This window comes from Acanthochromis polyacanthus, chromosome 4 (assembly GCF_021347895.1).
Source record: "Acanthochromis polyacanthus isolate Apoly-LR-REF ecotype Palm Island chromosome 4, KAUST_Apoly_ChrSc, whole genome shotgun sequence".
Lineage (NCBI taxonomy): Eukaryota > Metazoa > Chordata > Actinopteri > Pomacentridae > Acanthochromis > Acanthochromis polyacanthus.
The window spans coordinates 31,625,693-31,643,686 of NC_067116.1; the positions used below are offsets into that span (position 1 = coordinate 31,625,693).

The 17,994-nt window shown below is 39.1% G+C and overlaps 1 protein-coding gene across 20 annotated transcripts in view; it reads left to right on the forward strand.

Annotated features, from left to right (window-relative positions):
- Positions 1–16,982, forward strand: part of kif1aa (kinesin family member 1Aa) — a 52,997-nt gene extending 36,015 nt beyond the window's left edge. For 9 of the 20 annotated variants that reach the window (XM_022201282.2, XM_022201283.2, XM_022201284.2 and 6 more), the window contains 17 exons: positions 1,880–1,988; positions 2,122–2,188; positions 2,278–2,362; positions 2,898–3,003; positions 5,003–5,029; positions 7,532–7,555; positions 7,990–8,104; positions 8,223–8,356; positions 8,525–8,586; positions 8,668–8,813; positions 9,886–10,074; positions 11,334–11,405; positions 11,523–11,644; positions 11,889–12,032; positions 12,740–12,932; positions 13,022–13,140; positions 14,065–16,982. In XM_022201282.2, coding sequence (XP_022056974.1) covers positions 1,880–1,988; positions 2,122–2,188; positions 2,278–2,362; positions 2,898–3,003; positions 5,003–5,029; positions 7,532–7,555; positions 7,990–8,104; positions 8,223–8,356; positions 8,525–8,586; positions 8,668–8,813; positions 9,886–10,074; positions 11,334–11,405; positions 11,523–11,644; positions 11,889–12,032; positions 12,740–12,932; positions 13,022–13,140; positions 14,065–14,107 — 1,757 coding nt within the window. In that variant the 3' untranslated portion in view covers positions 14,108–16,982. The remainder of the gene's footprint in view (positions 1–1,879; positions 1,989–2,121; positions 2,189–2,277; positions 2,363–2,897; positions 3,004–5,002; positions 5,030–7,531; positions 7,556–7,989; positions 8,105–8,222; positions 8,357–8,524; positions 8,587–8,667; positions 8,814–9,885; positions 10,075–11,333; positions 11,406–11,522; positions 11,645–11,888; positions 12,033–12,739; positions 12,933–13,021; positions 13,141–14,064) is intronic. The other 11 variants (XM_022201287.2, XM_022201288.2, XM_022201296.2 and 8 more) reach the window with 3 other exon arrangements.
- The last annotated feature ends 1,012 nt before the right edge of the window (positions 16,983–17,994 follow it).

Below are 17,994 nucleotides of genomic sequence, written 5' to 3' on the forward strand. Positions count from 1 at the left end.
GCAGTGGACTCTGATGCCTCGCCGGACCGGGAGAAATCACTGGAGCTGATCCGATACCTGGTCCCAGATGTGTTCAATGGGGTGCTGGTGGACTCGCTGTCGGGCCACGCTCTGTCTGCCGCTGGCTTGGCTGCTTCCTTCCTACTGGAAGGAAACGATCGAGCTCAGCTGCCAGCTCCACCCACATCTATCTGTTCAGTTATTAAAGCTCAGAAGCCGGGTTGGTTATTGATGTCAGATCCAAGAGAATCCTGCAGCCGAAAACCTTTTTTTATATTAAGTGTTTATCCTGGCACAACTTTAAAGATATTCCAGAGCCAAGCGACTGTCATGTCACATTACATTTAACTCATTTATACGATTTTAAAAAATGAAAAGGCAGAGATTCTCGCTCCTGTGATGAAAACCATCCATTTTGGTGAGATGTTACTAAAAATGGAACACTGAAGCCCTTCAAGCTGCTGGGTCAGTGTTCTGTACCTGACTGTGAAATGACCTCCCTGTAGATGGAGCACAAAGAACATACATTCAGTGTGCTTCCAAGTCTTTTTACTGTGTTTTGTATCACAGTTACTAGATGGTGACATCTACAAATCTGTGAAGAATTAAATCCAGTGATATAAAAAGGGAGTTTTCCTGTGTCAGGATTCTACTGTTGGATTGGCACTCTGGTGTTCTGTGTGTTCGCTGTTGACCTACGTGGTGCATTCTCCTTGCAGTTCCCTCTTTGAGCTCCTCTTGAACTGGATCACAGTGCCTTTCTTCTACAGTAATCAGTAAAAAATGTTAATTGTTTTGTGCATTATGGCGCATATTTATACAGATGGGTGGCAAATTAAAGGAAAAAGTGAGGTGTTGGCAAAAAGCACGTGCCACCAAAGCAGCTTCAAAGCTGACCCCTTGAACTCTATGGGAGGAGACCAATCTCCCATCAGGATGGAAATGTTTCATCAGAGAAAGTTGATCTCTCAGAACAACTTTGTATTGATTTGCAGTGACACTTTGGGGATAAGTGGACCCAAACCATGCCAGTAAAATGCCCCCCACAGGATCACACCAGATACTGAAGACACTGGATCTCCTCAGGGGTCAAGGGTTCTCATTTTACTTTAATTTGATACATGTTTGTATATTAGACAAATAAGATGAGACTTTTTTTGATCACTGGGGAAATTCATAGGTTATAGCAACAAAATAATCCATTCAAAAAATTAAGCCAAACGGGTAGGAAACAGATAAATAGATATTTTAAATAAATTAGACAAAATAACAATAAAATCTGAAAACTGCAACACATTATATAATACTTGTGCCATTTTTATACATTATTTGTGCTTTGTACAACACATAATATAGCATACTACATACATGCTATTATATTTGCTTGAGCTTGTGCCAAACTCCAGGGCTGCATGTGAATGGTGTTTTAATGAACACTCTTAACTCTTAACTCCTTTTTGTGGAACTTTTGTGGAACTACCTGAAACTGGAGGAATCCTTGTGGTTGTCCAATCATGATTATCAACATCATTAGTTCTGTTAAAGGAGAATACTGTGCAAGGAGTTTGTGGATATGCATTCTGTGATACAACAAAGTGCAATTACAGAGCAAGAGCTGGTATAGGTTTATGTTTTTCTCAGAGGATTTAGCAGTATTCTCCTTTAACAGAGGACAACAGAGTTGCTTATGAATCTGCTGAGAGAACGGAGCTTCTACACTACTGTGCCGTTCCTCTCTTTCCCTGCATCACTGATTTCCTTTCTTCTTCCCTTTATTTTCCTTTGTAGGGTGGGTAGCTGCCTTTAGCCTCTAGTCTGTTCTTAGTTTATTCTCACTTGTCTTTTGGTTTAACCTTCCTTGTAATTTCTTTCATCATAGTACCTGCCACCAAGCTGACAGCCATGACCCGTCCCCAGGCAGGACCCTGCCACTGTAAATACGATCTAATGGTGTTCTTTGAGATCTGTGAGCTAGAGGCCAATGGAGAGTGAGTGTCTTGTGTCATCTCACTAAGCATCAAGTGATGCAAATTTTGAACTTTGAATCACAGAAACTACTGAAGTTGTACTGGACTGTAAATCGGCTGTATTTGAGACTTGTTTTCATTTGTGTCATTCCAGCTACATTCCTGCAGTGGTGGACCACAGAGGAGGAATGCCTTGCCACGGCACATTTTTACTGCACCAGGTCAGTCCCACTGTCAGAAAATATTTGTAATATTTTAAATGTACTGATATTGAACACATCGCTTATCCTTCTTTTCTTTTTTTCTGCAGGGCCTTCAGAGGAGAGTTACTGTCACCATTGTACATGAATCTGGAGGTGACATGGAATGGAAGGAAGTCCGTGAACTTGTTGTCGGTAAGTTTAATTTGCAGGATTTTTAACCAAAGACTGTATCTAAGGATTGCCCCACCTTCATCACCCATAGGTTTCCAGCAGAGCACTTTCCAAGCGAGGTGTGGTATCGCCAACTTTTTTTACTTGGCAGTGCCTGATTTCTCCTAGCTCCTGGTAAATCCAAAAATGAGCAAAGAGGTGGTCCATGATTGGCCATTGAGTGTCCTACGACATCATCAACATGGCACTCAGAGTGAAAACATCTTTAATTATGCATAACGTTTTAGCCTTAGTAATACAGTTTTAAGAGGTGAGGTATATAAATAAATGGTGTTCCTAAATCCCATCAGAACATCAGCTGTAAACAGACTCTATACAGACTAGTATACAGACTAAAAATCCTGTGGTCATCTGCAATCCCAATCAGGCTCCTGGCAGATAGCCAGGCACTGCCAAAATCTCTCAGAATCAGGCTCTTGGCATCTCTACTGAAATCCAAACATTTCACCAACAATCTCTGCAAGTTATTCTCACTGAGATGCTTGTTCTTTCCCAGGACGTTTGCGCAACACCCCTGAAGCTGACGAGACCATCATTGACCCCAATATTCTTTCTCTCAACATCTTGTCTGCTGGGTATGTCAGGCCTATGCAAGATGACAGGTACGTACTGCTGTAGACTTTGGAAAAAGCCAAATTTTATGTTCTATGTTGCAACAACTTGGCTGAATATAGAAACCTCTGTATGATTTTTTTGGTGTCAAAAACAGTCTCACTTTATTATTACTGTGTCAACTCTTTCATGGGAATGTGGCACATGGGAAAATGCATGGCATATGGTACCAGCTGTCTAAAAACAGCATGACAGCATAGCCACAACTTGATGTTACAAGGAACATCAGCAAGTTCCTTTGTATTCTTATATATTTGTCATTGTGTCTGCATGAATCCAGTTCCCTCTTTTGAATTGCAGGAGGTCACAGACACACAGTGAAACAAACGTTGAGTTATTTCAGTGTCTCTTTAAATCCAAATCTGCCACATCTGTAGTTATAAGATCACTTGTCCATGCTGGCTGCGCGACCCTCCTTGGTGTTAATCTGTGCTCTTGTCATTTGTCATCATTGCACCTACATGTTGCATCGCACCGTGTTTATTACATCACCTTTAACCCCTGTCATTTCAAAGCCATGAATTAAATTTACTAACCCCAATGTAGCTTATAATAGTAAACAGGTCATGCCACTATTGTAACTCAGCACTTAACACTTAACCATGTCCCAGTGTATGAACAAGCCCAATATAGAAGTGTCTTTCTGTCTTATCCAGCAGCACATACATCTGCAATGTAGAGTAAAATCGCTAATAAAGCTAAAGACATTGTATTTGGATGTAGTACAGTATCATTCATAGGACATACAGCATTTCACCATTATTTTATCAAATGCCTTATTGACTATAAAGAATAAATAAGGTGCGGTCTGAAGGATTCGCTACAACAGACTGATGGCATGACACATGGTATTAACATTCAATAGCTGAGTTTTACTGTGTGTAAATAAAATTAGAGATATCAGCAGCATCATTCTTAATTTCCGATATCTATTAAAGACAATGTAGATATTTTGAACCGGGGGGAATTAAAGATATCTTCAACTAGAATTATGACTAGTCTGAATTTAACTGTAGATATCTGAAACTGGAATTACAACTAATCAGAATTCCATTGCACATATTCAAAATTCACATTGCGGATATCTGTGACTAAACTGTAAATATCTACAACAAAACATACATTTTAGCTATTTAATGTTAAAAAAGCCTGTTATATACTAACTTCATAGTGAAAGACAAACAACAAAAAAACACATTCTGGCTTTTCTGAATATGTGATAATTGGCCTTGGTACCTTTTTGAATCATGTTGAAGTGTATCATGTTTAATATTGTTTTGCAGGATGCCAGTAGAGGGCAGCAGGTTCCTTTTAATGCCAGTGGCCCCCGAATGAGAATTTGTGTTTTGGCAACTGTTGAAATATAATGCAGATGGCATGTTTTTTTTCCAGAAATTGAGTAATTACCGGCATAAAAGATACCATTAACATCCAAAATCACTTATCACCACTTCATAACCTCACCACTGTGTGGTGGCGTAATAGCTCTTAATTAGTAGCATGTCTTCACAGTATATTCACGTGTTGTATGGATAAATATCATTGTAAATTTTCTATAAATGTCAATTGACCTGAATTGTTATTATTACATATTATTCATGTTAAATTTGTGAAAACTGTAAAGCGTTTTTTTGCAATTTACCTTATGCTTTTTCTGACCCTTTGCGTTTGGCTCGTTGCTTAATCCCTTTGCTTTCCCAGCAACTTTCCAAAAAGTCTAACACCATCACCCAGTCCTGGGTTTATCACGTCCCAGTCCAAAGCAACCTCCTCCCAGCACTAATCAGTAATCATTGCTAGATCAGTCTATCTTTGACCATAATGCTTTTTTTGCCTATCTTATGGCTTTACTGGCCAAGAGTTTAGTTTAAAGACTCAGCAGCAGGTCAGGCTGTGGTCTTGCAGAAACTAACATTAAGGTATATATGGATGCTAACATTTTTCTCCCTCCAGTCCACTAACGGAATGTTGTTTTTTTTGCTTTTGCAGACAGTTTCTTGATTCGGACATGCCTAGGTATATTATTTGCCTCTCTTTTCGTGCTCTTAAGTTACACCAACACCTCATCTTTCTAACGTCCTGTACACCCTGTCGTTCCTAGTCAGCCTCTAGTGATTTTGCTCCCTCTGTCCTACTCTGTCCTACTCTGTCATCGCTGTCAACCATTCATCTGTGCCTCTTTGGTTCTCCCCCTCATGAGAAGTGAGGGATGTGGTTCTGCATGTCCCTGGTTCTCTTGCTGTGCTGGATGTGTGTTTGAGCTATTGTCAGGCTTTGGTTGGTGATGGACAGGGTCTGCATGGCTCTGCTTTGCTTCATGTGGACTGTCCTTGGCTGCGTCTCTGCTGGAGGTGTCGTGGGGCCAGTATCAAACTCTCTGTTTCCTCTTCAGCAGTTGTTGCAGGAACCTACAATCCGGATTTTAGGAAGTGTCAGTCTTTTGTCACTCTTACAGTGTTTTGTTTTGTTTTTTGGCAGAAACACATAATTGTAAAATGCTGCCAACATGTTTGAAAAGTCTTTTTACTCTGTCTTTGTCCTCTTTGTTTATAGATGCTAGTGCAGATAAAAATTAAAATGCAGAAAAGATGCATCCAACACGATTAACCCTCTGAACCCCAAAATGTGCCAGGACATTTGAAGGGCTTGCTATCTTTAAAAGATTCTTAAAATTTGACCATTTATCAGAGCCAGTAGCTGGAAAAAGCGAAACAACCTGCAGGTTTTCAACTTTCTGACAGTCATTAAACTAATCACATGTGATGTGCAGGTCAGTTTGGAAAGTTGATCAAATCTAAGCTTAAAATCCTATTATTTTATCAAAGTTACACATGTCTTATTGTGAACAGCTATCATGCTGAATAGTTAATTCAGGGACTACTCATGTGAACTGCAGGCTGTAGAAATTAGACAAGTATGGAAATAAATCAAAAATGTGAGTAGTAAAATATCCATAGCATGTGGAAACCCCTAACAAATTTTTCAATTTGTTATACAGCACTAACTCCTTCAAGCCATGTTTTTGTTGTTTCTGTTAAAGTACAGGACTTTGTTTTGCAGTAAAATCAGCCCACAGTGCCTGAAGATGTGACAGGAGCAAATAAAAATAAAGAGAAACTGCTTTGGGTTCAGAGAGTTAAATAGCTCTGTGCTGCAGTGGTTGAACTGAAAGGTTTCACTATGAGGAAGGTGTATTGATCTGGCTTGCCAGTAGAGGGTGATAGTAATCCATTACTTAAAATTTGAAACAGCAAAGACAAAGAGATGCATTTTGTCTCTCGCTGAAAAAATGGTCATTTTCTCCACTCTGTTCCGTGCTCTGTTAATTATTTTCATTTTGTTGACCTTACCAGTGAATCAATATTTTGAATCCATGGATATGATTTTGTTAGTTCCCTCTAATCCCAAGAGTCGGAGTATTTCCCATCACAGCTACAAAACATTAACAGGAACACTAGTCACCCACGATTACTCAAGTGCTGTAATATGGACCACATCATTTACTGTACCCAGTCTGGCACGATACTCAAATGCAGCTATTAAAATGTAATCCAGTGAACCATTACCTCACCAGTAGCACTTTACCCAGGATTGCTGCGATGTTGTGAATATTTTTAAATCTTTGCTTGTACCTCAGTGAAACTCTGCCAAACACCAGAAACAAACGGCTCTTCACATGTTGTGCCAGCAGCATGACTTCAATGCTGGCTCCCACATTTTTAGGAGGTAGTAAAACGCAGAGAAGCACATGTTAGTGCAGTGCGAAAAGGAAATTGCTTCCTTGTAGTATAAGCAAACAGGTTTCTACTACTGGGAAAGATGCGTGCAAGTGTGAAGTGTGAAATTGTGTATGTGTTAATGAACTTGCTAATTACTTGCAGAAGAAAAGAAAGGGCATCACTACACTGAATTTTCACAGAGAAGCAATGAGTTCTCTTTGCTGCAGAGGCCGCTCAGTGCATGTTTGCTTTCTCCGGGGTGACACATTGTTCACTTTCCCACAAGGTCACTTGAGTCCAAAGCCAGTGGGCCCAACATCTGAACCTCATGAAGAGTCCATTCAGCCTGTTTTTATGGCTTACAGAAACGTTCGTTTCCTTTTACAATTCTTGCTTGGATTATCTTTTTTAGATTTAAGGCTGCACTGGGCTGCATGCCAGAATAATAACTGATTTCAGTATGTGATTATTCCCCCTCAGGGGACATGGAAAGAAATTGTGTACATTATTGTATGGAGTACATCATCAGTGTAACAGAAAGCAGCATTGTTTTGCTTGAGGAATGGCCATGTGCTGTTATTTGACCTTTTCAATGCTTAAGCAGGGGTCCATCAAATAGTTCTACAGGATTTCTCAACGTTCTCAGATGGGTGAGCTGCACTATCAATGGCAGTGTTTACAAAATGAGATATCTGTGTGAAAAAAGACAAACACCATCCCAGCCACACAAGCGCACAACCACAACATACTTCCTGACTCTCACTTTCTATTCTTTTGCTGATTTCTTCTTTCTCACCAGCATTTCCTTGGGAGTTGACCATAGGTATTTCACTGCCCTGTCCCTCATTTTGTATGGCTGTCTCATACTTTCATTCCTCCCTTCATTTATTTCTGTACTGACAGTCATCTTAGCTCTCTTTATTTTTCTGTGAACATCCACTCAGTCAGCCTGTTGCATGCAAAACGATGGCATTAGTACTTTTGTTTCATTGAGAACGACAGAAATACTTTCTTCAGTGTTTAAATATTGTACAATGACTGTTCTCAGTGTATCAAATCAAATATAATAGCATATTTTTTAGCATAAAAAATCTTTATATTGAAGTATTTTTAGATCCTGATTTTGATGTTTACATCTACAGGATATATTTAAGCATGGGTTCAGCTTTGGCAGCTAATTTGTTGTTTTGTTTAAAGAGCTTAAATTCTGTTGGCTGATATAGTTTTTTTGGCATTTTGTTCTCTGGACTACCTCAGGACTTTCTACCGCTTCGAGGCTGCTTGGGATAGCTCCATGCACAACTCGCTGCTACTAAACCGAGTCACCCCGTATGGGGAGAAGATCTACATGACCCTCTCAGCCTACTTGGAGGTACAGTACAGTGCCTGCATTCATAAGAGGCAGAAATAGCTCTTACAGTATCGGAGATGATGTGTGAGTGACTATAGAGGAAAAATGTTGGGAGTCCTGCCTCTTTTATCAATTGCAGATGGAGAACTGCACGCAGCCTGCAGTCATAACCAAAGATATCTGCATGGTGTTTTACTCTCGAGACACAAAGCTCTCAGCTTCCCGTTCAATCCGCAACCTTTTTGGTACTGGAAGCCTCAGAGCTGCAGATGGGTGAGTTTGACATCTCAAACTATGAATGCACTATATTTTGCCACGATCTCTGTTAATATATAGTTCAATATATATAATATAATATAATATAATATAATATAATATAATATAATATAATATAATATAATATATAAATTAATAAGAGCCCTTTTTTCCATCTCTTTCTAGAAACCGAGTCACTGGAGTTTATGAGGTCAGCTTATGTCACCTGGCAGATGCAGGCAGTCCAGGTAAGAAAAAAGCGAAAAGCAACCATTTTTCATGAAGCTCACTCCAGCAACATTTCTAACTGTGCACCTGTCTCACACCAGGAATGCAGAGGAGACGCAGGCGGGTGCTGGACACCTCAGTGGCCTACGTCCGAGGGGAGGAGAACCTGGCTGGGTGGAGGCCACGTAGTGACAGCCTCATCTTGGACCACCAGTGGGAGCTGGAGAAACTCAGTCTCCTCCAAGATGTGAGGGTCAAATATTACTTGATATTAATCCCTGAAGACACATGCCACTGGTTCTTAAATACTGGACCTACGTGTCACCAAATATAATCAGCTGTTTAATGAAAACTGTCTGAAAATCTGTAAATACAGATTTGGTCTTTGGTCATGTATCCACAGTGGTTCTGGTATTGGACCTTGATTTATGTATAATAGACTGACATAAATCTCATACACCCCTCTTAGTATTTAGAACGAAAGCGTTTTTCCCTCAAAAAAAGAAGTAAAGTACTTTCCTTTTAAAAAAAATTCTGCAGTGTTCACTTGTAGCAACAAAGTGCAGGTCTTTTTTTGCAGCATATTAAGCAAAGATATGTGTGATATGTTCTCAACATGAGCAGAAATCTTGCTGGAAAAAAAATTGAGCTATTCAAGTTAAGGGGTTTATATATTAATTGAAATGATATGGAAAGGTCCCACATGCACATTTAAAGAGGCTGAAGTTCTCAAAAAAGAAACAAACAGGTGGAGGAGTAAATCATGCCTGGATGTATGTTGAATCAGCAAGTAGAATATTAACTATAAATATTTGAGAGAACATTAATAGGCAAATAAATATTTGAAAGCAATATAGAATACCTAAAAGCTGTAATGCAGTATATTCTAAAAATCTAAATTGTCGTTTTTCAGCAAAATAAAGACATTTCCGCCAAAAGTGGATGCAGTTTCACAAACTGTTCTAGCATTGACCTCTGAGGAACTCTATAGGTCAGAGCACCACAGGATGCACTTTAGTTACAAATAAGTTGCAGTCAGAAAGATAGAAAGAAAAACATCCAAAAGCTGTGTACTGTTTTACCAAATACCTCAGCTCACGTCCTTTAACTTTCTAATAAACTATTAAGATTTATGGCATTGAAAGCAGCGCAGAGAGCCGTCTCTGTGCTGTGCCTCTGATGAAAACCAGACTGCAATTTGTCAAATAACAGTTTCCCTCTACTATTCCAAAAGCTGCTTGCTGTCAACTTTCTGAAGGTTTAGGCAGGGGACATTGCCTCTTGTCAATGACTGTGATGTTTCCTCTCCATTCTCTCAGGTGGAGAAAACCAAACATTACCTCCTGCTCAGGGAGAAACTGGAGTCCACCCTGCTTATGGGCCAGGAAGCCCTTCAGTCCTTTGTCACTGAGGAGCTGAGTGAATCTCCTCAACCCGCTGAGCCCGACCAGGAGGTCAGCTCCGGCTCTGAAATCACCACTGAGAGGCAGAGGGAGCTCGCTGCCAAGGTCAGCCATCATTACTTTGTGAACATGTCATTTCATGTTTGACTTGAGCAGAGTTTATCCTGTTCATTTTCTTACAGGCCAGCTTGTGGACTGCAATGCCAAATGGAGACTGACACCGGAGTTTATGTACACAAGGATTTTATTCCAATAAATAAATATCTTAAGTTAGAATAAACACCCATGAGAGCATAGTGAGCTCCAGCAAGAAGAGAGGGGTGACAATTAAGCTCACTGCACCTCACCTGGGAAGCAGATGAGAGCAGAAGACCTCAGCAGGGTTTTAAAAGTCAGCAGTCAGGTTATCAGTTATCAGATACACATATCAGTTTGTGCTCAGTCTGTAATAGTTATGAAGATGCTAGCCTGTTGAAATGCTATACAGGCACTCTGTGATGCCATGTCTATCGTTCGACATCCATTTAACATAACACATACATTCAGTCATCTACACTGAAAATATTGTTAAATAGTTAAGTACGATAGAAACAAAAGCAAAAAATGGCTGTCTAATATTTAGATTTTTAGGACTTCTCACGTGTTCAGTTGTTATTTTAAGAGTCAATGTACAGTTCAACGTACAGATACAGAAACTACACTGTACATAAACTGGAACTGGATTATATTGTATTCAGTTTGGGATGTAAAATCTCAGACTAATAAACGCCATCATCAACCACAAAACATGCTACCAAATGACAGAATAAACTTTCAAAATCACATCAATTCTAAATCACTCTGTTTCAGCTTAAACGCAACGTTTTTCTCAAACATCATTTGTTTAGTCAACATCTAAACTAATCAGCTGTTAGGTCAGGTAAGAACCAGATGTTTTCCGTAATGCCTTGAGGCAACCGTGATGCCTGGCTGCAAAACTGCAACTAGCTTGATTTCCAGATGTTGTTGTTGCCTACGTCTTCATAATGTCAGAGCGAGGTGAGATCAAGTCAGGTCTGTCAGTCAAGTCACATCAATCAGGTCAAGCTAATCTCAAATAAACCTAATGCAGGTCACCTCAACTTACTTTTTTATTAAAATCTTCAGAACTGTTAACAGTTAAGACAATATATATTCACCAACCAAAGCCTTTGGGACTGTTACTGCATAGCCAGTGGGGTGGCAGAAGGGCGTAACTAAACATACATTCCTACCAAGTAGAAATACAGTCACTGTGCTAAAGTTTTTATCCCACAGATGTGCTTTTTTCACTTGTGTGTGCCTCTACAAACACACATTTTAAGCTCTCTTCTTCTTTCATGCAGTGTTTGCGGCTGCTCACTCACTCCTTCAACAGAGAATACAGCCATGTGTGTGTCAGCGCCAGTGAAAGCAAGGTAGAGCTATAAAAAAGACTGCCATTAAAACCTACACATAAAGAAAATATGATTGCCATTTGGTGATTGGTTCCACACCGCTGATCCAGCATGAGTTTGTGTCTGTGTATGTTTCAGATCTCTGAGATGTCTGTGACAACACTAAGGGAGTCCACTTCAATCTCTGCTTTAAACACAATCACCCCCTCCTCGACATGCCCTTCACTGGTTGATGGTTGCTATAGCAATGCTGAACTCAGGTCAGTCGTATACACTGACTGAATGTAGTTATTGTTTTGTGGTGATGATTATCCTTGGTAGCCATGGTAACTTTTGTTGGCATAGTGCAGCCAAATGTTCTTTTCTGCAGGAAGTGTGTTCATAAGTTTGAATAAAATGTAAGATGATGTGATGCTTGGGTAATGCATAGAACTTTGGTTCTCGAATTTGTAGGAAGCTGCTTCATTCCTGGATCTAAAAACCTCTTCTTTTTATTTACAACAGACCGCCAGCACCTCGCTCTCGTGCTGTCAGTCCCAGTCCGGACACACAGCAGGATGCAGAGGGTAAGAAGTCCATCAATGGAGCCTCTGATACCAAATCTCGACCCCGCAAATTTGTCCCTGATATCCAGGAGATTAGAGTCAGGTAAGTCTGAAGCAATCAATTAAAAGTGTTTCATCATTTTGAGCTGGCAAGACAAGTTTCTTGGTTCCACATGTGTTAACTCTGACACCAAAACACACTGGTGGGTTTTAAATAAGCTGGGATAACAATTGGGATATTTCATCAAAACACATTGTTTTCCATGTTGTCTTACAAAATTCTTCAAAATTAAACTGTTTGCACCAGATACTGTAGTGGTATTATGTGCTCTTAAATGCAATTGAAAAGTCACGAGTGACTCGACTGCAACCAAGAGAGACTATTCAGATGAACTGCAGGCTGTGTTTACAAAGGAAACGAGACACTGAGAGGACAATAAGGCCTACTTAATCAAACAAATAAATACAACATTTTAACAGCGGTGTGGAGGAGCAAGTTGTCAGCAAATTGTTTATGGTTTGTAGAGGTTGTAAAAATGTAAACAGTTAAATATCTACAGCATACGGAGTCCTCAGCTTTTTCCAGTATTGTTAACATCTGTTGGCATTTGGAAAAACCGTATACATGTTGACTCGAGATTTTTATCAATGTTTTGTACAAAAAATAATCCAACGAATTCAGTTACTCATATTGCTCAGATTTCATGGTTCTGCTGTTTTCATAGAAGAGCAGGGCTTAAAAATGTGAGTGAGAGTAGGGGGAAATACTTGGTGTTCAGAGCATAAATAATTATTTTCTTTATTTCTTAGCCCCATCGTGTCTAAGAAGGGTTACATACATTTCTTGGAGCCACACACCAACGGATGGGTGAAGCGCTACGTGGTTGTGCGGCGGCCGTACGTCTACATCTACAATACAGAGAGAGACACTGTGGAGCGAGCTATTCTCAATCTGTCTTCTGCCCAGGTGGAGTACAGTGAGGACCAGCAGGCCATGCTGAAGGTTGGCGATCAGTCAAACTCCTCCAGATTCCCCTTTGCTGCCCTTATATGAGGTTTTGCTCTAATAAGCTGTCGTGGTTCTCTCTACAGACCCCCAACACGTTTGCGGTGTGTACAGAACATCGTGGAATACTGCTTCAAGCAACTAATGACAAAGAAATGCACGACTGGCTGTATGCGTTTAATCCTCTACTTGCTGGAACTATCAGGTATGATAGCAAAAAAAGTTTCATAAGCCCCTCTCAAACATGCACTGCTTTTTGATATTTGGCAGCATCTAAATGTGTCAGTTTCATGCCTGAAGGAACACCCAGGTAACTTTTCCGTCAAAGTCTGAACAGCAATCCTACTATTTCAGACATAACTGAACTTCATGCAGTCACGCCAGCAGATAGACACAAGCAACATACTTCAAGTTGTGTGAACCAATTTAGGAAGGAATTTGTCAACATTTAGTACAAATTTTGGTCCAAGAACATTTGATGCAAAATCACTAAACACTTTATGCACTTTAGCATTCTGTTACTAATGGAAATATTCACAAAAATGAAACTTCCATGTAATGAAGACCGTCTGTAACAGATTGATGAGACTCACCAATGATGGTTGGTTGGTTGGTTTTTTTTACCAAACATTCACAGGAGCTAAAGTTTGTTGTTTGAGGTTTGTTGCTTGCAGCTCTTTTCAGGTATCTTTCCTCTGAGGTTAATAAATACTTGCAGCGCGAAAGAGAGTCCACATTTACCCACAACAGCAGTAACTTCATTTATAACTTATAATTACAAACTATCCCCAACATGGAGACAGGCTTAATTAGAATCGAAGTCACACTGTGTACTTTTGTTCACCTCAGACCAGTGAAGTGTCACATGCAGAGTCTCTTATTAATGCATTATACATTACTTGATGTTCTTTCCAGTCAAGTGTGTACAACAATTATTGTGTGCAGTATCTCCAACACTGTGGTGGGTATGTCTGAACAAGAGTTAAAGCTGACTTATGTCTAAGTGACAGAATGTTATCTAGCAATGTTTATTATCCAATGTCTGATAGTTATATGTGTAAGTGAAAACAAGCTTGCAAGTAGAAAATAGCGTGTATTCAATGTGGGGTTTTTTTTGCCTGCCTCTCAGGTCAAAGCTGTCAAGAAGACGAGCCGGACAGATGAGGATGTGAAACGAGCCTCTCATGAGAGAACGCAGAGACTAAGATGTACATAGATCCTTGTCTTTACCCCTTTCCTTGTGCTGAGCCCCGTCCTCACCACCACAATCACCAACAACCATCTCTCCCCTGTACGTCCTCAGTTTGTCACTAGTGTCCTCAGCACCTAAAGCGCCCATTTCGTGTCAGGCCTTTGCTGCGGTGTGAGTCCCCTCAAAAACCTGTCACTGTACTGTACTGGGGTTTATTCATAGCTGGACGATTGAAGAAGGCAGAGGTGGTAGCAACAGTTTCTTATCTCAGATTACATGGTAATGTACTGTAGTTGTTGTCAGTGACACATCGAGCCTTATACATTTATTCCTTAAAAAAAATGCAGTGACATGTATCTTTACCTAAAGCTGCCATGTCTGCGAGGATCACATTGCTACATTTGCATCAGTAAATAGAAAAACATGCAGATTTTCCTCTACTCTGCAGCTATATATACAGTGTCTAAACTGGTTTGCATACAGCTAGAAAATACACACTAAACTAAAAAAAAAAAAAGTTGAACGTCGCTCTAGAATATTTCTCTCTTCTCTCTGGTCCATGAATCCTGACATTGAGTAATCTGCCTCCTATTCCTGAAACTTGTTAGAAACTTTAGCGCACACACAGCCTGGCGACGGAATGGCAAATCGTCATAAACTTCATGTTCTTGTGGCATTTTGGTAAATCCATGTCGTTTTAGCTACCTGTAGGAGCACTGACAGTATCTGCATTCATAAGTAATCAAATACCATCCTTACATTAATTCTCCCAGTTTAATCTAATTCTCTACCTGAATTTCATTTGTTTTAAAATGTGATATATTTAGATATTTAACAGTTTTATTATTTATTTCTGCATGTATTTATTTACAAAGACATTTATATTTCTAAAGTAGTAGTACAGTGCAATTTCTGCACACTGCACTTTTTAATGAGTTCCTTAAATGTTTGAACAAAACAACCTTGTCCCCCACGTACTTAACGCTACTGAAACAATTTAATAACTTGTTGATAAACATTGGCCAGTTTCTTTGTGCTGAAGATTACTTGAATAATACTATCCCCTTTACAATTAGGATAGTCGCACCTTTGATCCAACTAACATACATCTAAAAACAAGGTCAGTACACCGTTAGGTAGAGAACATTAAGGTGGTCTGTCCATCCTTGACTGCACAAAGCTACCTTGTGAAGTCAAACTGTTCCTCACAGTACCGAATGCGAAACTGGTTTTCTGAATGATATGTATATTGATTAAATGTAGTGCCTCTCTTTTCAGTCATACTGTACAGTATGCCTCTGCACCAGTTGCTTTGAAACTACATCCGTCATGCTGCTATAATACTTGTTCTGGAAGCGTCTGTGGGTCATATCATCACTTTCCTGCTTCTCATTATCATCCCTTGCATATTCTGACCAAAGGTCTCATTCATGGTAACGTTACATTTCTGATATGGCAATCAGACATCAGAAAGGATGGAATTTCTACAACACAGAGTATACTTAATCTTTATACAATGAAGAATCTCCTTAAACAGATAATTTATATGTTGACAGTTATTTACCTGCAAAACTGTACTCTGGCTCATTTTTCCAATAATTTCAACAAATATTTCAAGGAAAATCTGATGTGAATTTTGTTCTAACCAACCATGAATCTGAAATCTGTTAAGAAATTATCTACAGATGCTGCTTTTGAGTTGTTGTGTGAAGTTGGATGTACAAGCACGCCTCAGGTCAGCCAGCCTCGAGAACCTGCTCTGTGATATATCCATTCAAGGACAACATTTCAAGGCATTAACATGAACATAACACTTCAAAAATGTTATTTATTCTGGATCAAATGACACCATTTCAGTAATCCATATGATAAATTATTCTAATAATAAGCGTATTTCCTGACATATTTAAGTGTTCTGTGTGTTGTGGACATATTTTGAAGTTATCTGGTCACAGAAACAACTGAAATCAAACAATCAAGAGTCTGTTAAAATCTCTTGTTTTCTTTGGATCAAATTCTTCCATCAGACTTTTTATGTTTTATCCAGCTCGAGCATCATCATCACTGAAGGAACACCTTGCTGTACTGTCTCACTGTCTCAAACACTTGTGTCTCATTTCCTTTAAAACCTGATACAGTCAAAAAGATACGCGTGCTCCAGTCTGGTCTCTGTGTTAAGATTGTTGCTCTTGTTTTCATTGGGCCTTTTTAATGTGCATCACATTCGAGCAAACCAAAAAGTTTTGTTGGTGCAGTCACACAAAAACTTCACACTGAATGTACATTAATATTTGAAAATACTTATTCTGCTGAAATTGTTGTGTTGACTTGTCTTTTAGATTCTGGTTCCTTACTGATTGTAGGTAGTTTTACCACCAGGGAACCATATGGAGGTTGTTGGACAAACCTGTAATAATGTGTCCACTCATGTATGGGGGGATGATGGTTCACTATGGCCCAGTTAGGCATTGCATCTTGTACAGAGTAATGCTGTAGGTTACATGACTGTCGCACTTCCACTCTTATTTCAGTGTCTACTTTCACTGCTCTAACAGCCTTCACAAATTCTCTTTTTTCTAAAACTTCCCCTTTGAAGGAACATCATTGACATTGTGCTTCCACATCTTTTTTTTTCGCACCTTCACCTTTATTTTCTTCAAATGACTTTGCATTGTATATAAACATGATTGCTGTGAACAGTGTATTATAAAGTTGCACCCATTTACGAAAACTTAAATGGGCAGTAGTTCAAGTCGGTGTCTCTGAGTGTTGGAGTTTAGCGTCAAATGTTTGTGTACACTAAACACATTGTCATATATTAAATAAACATGGAAATTATGCAACACAAAGAAAAAGGCTCCTCTTTATTCTGTATACTGCATTAGTTGTTTTTTTTTTACCTGGTTCCTAAGCACTATCATGACTTTCTGAAACACATGTTAACGTCTAGGAGTGACACGCATATTTAAAGAGATAGCTTCCTCAAACTCAAAACAAAAGAAGATAGAAGACTTAATCTTTATTTGCATTTTATTTGCATTAAATCAGCAAGTACAATATTAAGAGAGAAAAGTTTATCTACAGGAGAAACATATTTGAAGGCAATACAGAATGCCTGAGAGCATTACTGTATTATTTTTTCATTATAGTTAGAATTGTCACCTGGTGCCTCCATTTTATCTGTTCCTTTACATAAATAAAGATATTCACAGCAAAAAAGCGATGCAGAAAAGTCACCACTTTGTGCATAAAATTCCCCAGAATGCCAGAATTTAAGCGTTTGACCTCTAATATGTCCTGGATCCCTTTTAGACTTAGTGTCTATTTAGTGTTCAAATGAAACCTATATATATATATATATATATATATATATATATATGGGTTCTGGACAAACATTGTACGTATATATAAGCTGGTACACGCCAAAACGTTTCTTTTGAGGAGTGTGATAAAAACTGACAAAAAAAATCATAAATTTAGAGAACATAATCAAAGCTTTTCTCTTAATTACAATTTGACTTCCTGGTTGTTGCCATGGCAGCAGAATCCAAAGTTGCCACGTCACCTGGAGGCCGTTTCAGAACTGATTTGAACGTTTTATCGTTTATTCCATTTTCTAAAGCGCCATTGCTCGGTTATAATTTACACTGCTTTCACATTCATGCAGATAACAAACTCTCTGACATTCGCTGACATCCAAACTGAAAATTTCAAGTTGTAGTAACGCAAAACTAACATAGGTTGTCCTTCTAAACTCTGAATAATTTTTACTTTAATGAATTGTTCACCTCTATTAAACGTGTTAAAGATGAATATGAGAGCACGGGACTCGACTATGTAAATATCTTGGCCGTTTGTGTGATGAAC